The 5,165-nt window shown below is 38.2% G+C and overlaps 2 protein-coding genes across 4 annotated transcripts in view; both read left to right on the top strand.

Moving 5' to 3' along the window:
* Nucleotides 1-2,378, top strand: part of si:ch211-183d21.1 (uncharacterized) — a 26,192-nt gene extending 23,814 nt beyond the window's left edge. For all 3 annotated transcript variants that reach the window (XM_014008183.1, XM_014008184.1, XM_014008182.1), the window contains one exon: nucleotides 1,087-2,378. In XM_014008183.1, the coding sequence (XP_013863637.1) occupies nucleotides 1,087-1,150 (64 nt within the window). In that variant the 3' untranslated portion in view covers nucleotides 1,151-2,378. The remainder of the gene's footprint in view (nucleotides 1-1,086) is intronic.
* Nucleotides 2,379-2,998: 620 nt separating this feature from the next.
* nlrc3 (NLR family, CARD domain containing 3) overlaps nucleotides 2,999-5,165 on the top strand; it is a 20,851-nt gene continuing 18,684 nt past the window's right edge. Inside the window, exon 1 of the mRNA XM_014008181.1 lies at nucleotides 2,999-3,019. The gene's annotated coding sequence lies outside the window, so the exon portion shown is untranslated. The remainder of the gene's footprint in view (nucleotides 3,020-5,165) is intronic.

Raw genomic sequence — 5,165 nt, 5'->3', positions numbered from 1 at the left:
ATATACTATACTTTATTAATATTACAGTATTTATTTTTTTAAATTTTGTATGAAATGGCTCTCCATAATATTTGTCTGTGTTTATCTGAGAGTGCTGTATGAGGGTTGCAGAACGTGAAGAGGTTAAAAAAGGTGCTCTATGAGTGTGGATTATTTACCTTTTATGCACAAAAAGTGCTTGGCCTTGCTCAGACTAGCCACTAGCTCATCACTTCAGGCAAAATGAAATTTCTTTCTCTCATGTGAGATCATTCAGAGTTATCTCAGGGTTCCCACGGGTCCTTGAAATGCTTGAAAGTTTGTGAATTTGTAAAAAATGATTTCAAGGCCCTGGAAAGTTTGTGAAAAAAGCCAAAAATTACACTAGTCCTTGAAAGTTTTTGAATTTTTTTTGGGGGGGGTTGAAGTTATCTATTCGCACGACTGATTTTCATCATCTGTAGAAAATAAATAAATAAATAAATAAATAAATTGGAAAAAAAACACACATTTGTTGCGGTAGATAGCTCAGGATTACGGTAAACTAACGTGGCTTTCAGCAAATAACGTGAGCCATGGTCATAGTTTTAGCCAATCAGAGCAGAGTAGGGCGGGTCCTTCTTTCTGAGACAGGTGAAAGCACCACAACTCCTCCTGTCCTCACCAAGCACCTGGACGTGTTCACATCCTCTCCTCCCACACTGAGCTGCTGAACCTCTCAGGACATAATTAATCTCCATGTATTGTAGATATGAATGTAGGGTGTACATTTAATCCACTTTCTTTCGTTGATTCTGACTCAACAACTTCTATGTTCAGTTTTTTTTATTGAATTTGCATATTAAACCTGTTTATTGGCAACATCGTGCGGTAGCAGTAGGTAATTGTCGTTACGCGTGGTTCTTTAATTTGAGGAAATTGCTACTGGAAAGTTCTTCAAAGGTCCTTGAATTTGATGTTGAACGAGGTGTGGGAACTCTGTTATCTACGACAGGTTGATTGTCCATAATGTTTAAAAGATTTGAAGTACTGAAGTGAAGCTGCAGAGCACAGACTGTAACAGTTTTTGAGTTGTATTTTTTTTTCTAACCTTGTTTGTTTTCTCAGGCGTCCTCTTGATTATTACACCATGGAGCTGAGTGAACATGCAGAGGGACTGTCGGATCTATAACCGAGGCTTTGAATCGACGCATTTTAGTGCGAGGGAAGGCAAGCACTCGATGAACGTGGTCAGAGCCCCGGTTTGACGTGTGCGTCGTGTATCGAGCAGCTCTTCTCACATGAAAGGGACCTCCTCTGTACGTTGTCTGATGAAGACGACTTGTTGAGTTACGAACAGCGCGGCTGGTTGCAGTGACGTCACATCAGGCAAGGCAACATTTTCTAAGGACTAAATTGCAAACTTTGCCTGCAAACACTGCTTGTTACTGTTCGTCGGGGAAATGAAGAGAGAAGGGATGCTTTTACTTTTACATACTTGAGTCCTGAATACTCATTTTAATGACTTGTTTATGCTACTTTGGATAAAGCCTTTTAATTTGATCACAACCCTGCAAGTTCAGCTGAAACTTAAAGATAACACTTGTTCAGCTTACATTTCTTAAAACAAAACAAAACAAAAAAACCCAATCCTGCTTACATTCCTGCTTTGTCCTGTTTAAACCGTGGTTACTCAAAGGGTTCAGTTGTCCCATAAATGTGAAATGTCTCTAACTTGTGTGCTTGTAACCACTTCTGTGTGCTTGCTTTAAGCAAACTGTTTACATTTTCTTAATTGACAATTAGCAAAATAACAAAAAATAAATAATAATAAATTCAAGGCAGATAAAGTGATGATTTTGATTTAGAGTTTTAGGAGGTGAATGTTTCCTCTAACACCTCTCTTGTGCCTTTTTTTTTATCTGTGTATAAATTTATCTGATGATTGCTCACTTATGCCCAGGACAGTTCAACCCAAACTGACCCTGATGAGATGTTTTTCTTCGTTTAGCTCAGTTTGTATCATTGTTTTTCAGTCTGTTGTTAAAACCAACATAAAAAGAAAATATACTGTATATATACCATGAACACAAAACAAAAGTTTTCTAGGATTTTCTGTGTAATAAGAAAAAAGTTTATTATAAATGTGTATATTTTTAGAGTTTCTGTGAGAAATTCCACAATGTAAATTAAAATAAGACAAAAAAAGTGTTCAAACTTGAATAAAATATCTGCGAGTCTAAGTTGACACATTAGAAGTCCACACTGAAATTCAGAAAATAAAAAAAAATAAAAAAAAAACACTGGGGGGACGGGGGAGACTTTGTGTTATATCAACAAGTTCTCAATGAAAAAGCTCTTGTGTTCATTTATTATCCAATGTCATGCACGTTAAAATAAAACGTTTTCACTGATGTGCAGATGAGTTCAAGTCATTTTTCCAACGTTCACCATTACTGCTCTCAAATATCTAATTGTTTTATTCTCCTGCAGCTCACATCTGTGCTTCTTTCCTGGTCTTTGTACACAAACAGGGCAGTCATGCAGGAAGCATTTGTTTACATCTGTTGGTAAGTCTGCTCGATGAATGCATTTTGCACTTTTCTCGCGTTCTAGTTTGCCGAGCATGAATTATGTGTCATCTTTGTTGCCAAAGCCACAGGTCTGAGCGAACGACATGGTTTCTTAAAGAGGAGAGGGAGTCAAAGCGTGGTTTTACATTCTGGTTTAGGTTATTGACACGTTGCCTGCAAACATACTGAACTTTTTTCTTCCTTTTTTTTTTCCTTTTTTGCTTACGGTTCAACCTGCTAACCGCAGCACAGGAAGCCAGATAGACAGGAAGATGCAGCAGCAGCAGCAGCAGCAGGGCTGCCTTCGTTTTGACACGAGCTGCTAAGTTTTAAACTCTTGTTGAATTTGTTTTCTGCAGCTCGGTTAGATTTCACCTCCTAGAAGTTTGTCTTCCCAGAGTTTAGCTTTGTGAGCTGTCATGAGATTTATGGAGCCACCTTATAGGACGTCTGTGATGTTGAAGTTTTCCATCTTTTGATGCCTCATGGTGAGTTACTGGAGTTTTGTTAAACTTTGCCTTTTCAGGGGCATAACACGCACAGCACACACATGCTTGTCCACTTTTCCATTTTCTGATTTTAACGTAACAAGTATGAGTGAGCTGGTAAAAGTTATTAAACAGATCTGCTGGTACATTTTTTTCCTGCTGGTCTGACTTTTTGAATTGACTGAGCTCATGCATGATCAGCAGTGAACCACAAAGGAAGGCTTTATGCCATATCCTGTTGATAATATTTAAAAATGGTTTGTTCCACTTTGACAAATGCAGTAACTGATTCTAAAAATGGACTGAGTGAAGTGAATGTGGCTCAACAAAGCAAGAAAAAGTCTATTTTACAGAGCTGATAACAAAACAAAAGACAAAAAAAACCTTGCAGTCAGAAATTGCTAATTACTTTTAGAAACTGTAGCAGTTTCATCTCAAGGTCATGTCCTCAAATGCTTGTAGAAGCAACTAAAAACCCACAAACTACAGCTCAGAGTCTACAGACCTCAGGTAGCTGGTTATAGTTCATCACAGTAAAATTAGAAAAAGTTTTAACAGTTTGAAATAATAACTAGAAGAAAACCTCTGAAAAGAACACAGGGATTCAGTTTAAGTTTGCAAAAGTTCGCCAAACCAAGTTGTCTGAATTTAACAGACGATAAATAAACTGTATTTGATCGTAATCGAGATCAACATGTTTGGAGGGAAACACCTCTAAAACACCTCTTAGGAGCTGTCAGCATGAAAAAAGTCACTCTTGACTTGAAAGTGCAGTGTCCTGTTGGACAGCTGAGGTTTAACGTACAGTGTGCTGATTAAAAGCTGTTGCTGTAACTATGTAACTCAAGCTTTGAAAAACTAAGGCAATGGTGTTAATAAAAATGGTTCCAAATGGATAAAATCTTTAGAAATAATTAATTTACTAGAAATTACTGCATGAGACATCCTTTTCACACATGGACTGGCTCCACAGAGTCCATTGAGAACCTTTGGGATGTGCTGGAGAAGGCTTTGTGCAGAGGTCAGACTCTGCCATCATCAATGCAAGATCTTGATGAAAAATTAATGCAACACTGGATGGAAATAAATTTTGTGACAATGCAGAGGCTTATCGAAACAATGCCACAGCAGATGTGTGCTGTGATCGAAGCTAAACGCGGTCCAACAAAATATCAGTGTGTGACTTTTTTTTCTTTTTTCTTTTGCCAAGCAGTGTTGTTACTTAATTGTGGTATAAAATTTATGAGCCTGGAAAATACATATTACCCCTCCTCCCTCCCCCTTTAAATAAATCAGAGTCCAAGATTCAGAGGCAATATATCCAACAAGAAATAGTAAATCATTTCAATTGTTACTTTTTTCATTCAATGTTTTTTTTTAGAATAAAGGAATAATTGTCACAATTATAAAGGAGGTTGGATTCAGGAATGCAGACTCACACAAGAAAACTTGAACCATATATTTTTCAAAATTTCATAAAACAAAACAAGTCTGAAGTGGCAGTGAACTACTTACAGAAAACACTTAAGTAGACACAAAGAGGCACACAAAGAGACCTGGGGTCCGATTTATAAAGCTTGCGTACGCACAAAACGAGCCCAGAAACTTGCGTACGCCACTTTTCATGCAAAGGTTGTGATTTATAAAATCCAAACTTGACGTGAAAATGTGCGGTGCCTCAGCCAGCTCTGACCCATGCGTACGCTCATTTTGGAGACAGGAAACTGCGACACAGATGGTGAAGTGAAGAATTATGGCCACACTGTGTAATGATCACTGTCAGATATTTAATTTCACTTCATAATCAGACTTAGATTTTTATTCAACTTTATCATCAGCTTTCTTAGTATTATTTTTGCGTCTGCTGGTGAGCAATAAGGACCGAAGTAAAAAACTTAAATCTTAAATAAAATTTCACACAACTCCATCCATCTCCTTCCTCCTCAGACGACCCTGACCCACAGACCCCTCCCCGACAAGAGACATTTCAACAGAACGACAGCAAAAGTCATGCTTGGGTACTCGCAGGGCCCGCCCCTCGCCAGTGTGGATGTTATAAAAAGTTCACTTTTTAAAGTCCGTATTTCTCGCGCGCGTGCACTGGGCTGTGTGTGTGTGTGTGTGTGTGTGTGTGTGTGGGGGCTGC

Source organism: Austrofundulus limnaeus, unplaced genomic scaffold (genome assembly GCF_001266775.1).
Source record: "Austrofundulus limnaeus strain Quisiro unplaced genomic scaffold, Austrofundulus_limnaeus-1.0 Scaffold48, whole genome shotgun sequence".
Lineage (NCBI taxonomy): Eukaryota > Metazoa > Chordata > Actinopteri > Cyprinodontiformes > Rivulidae > Austrofundulus > Austrofundulus limnaeus.
Note: the sequence above shows the minus strand (reverse complement) of the source record. Positions and strands in the feature narration are given on the sequence as shown.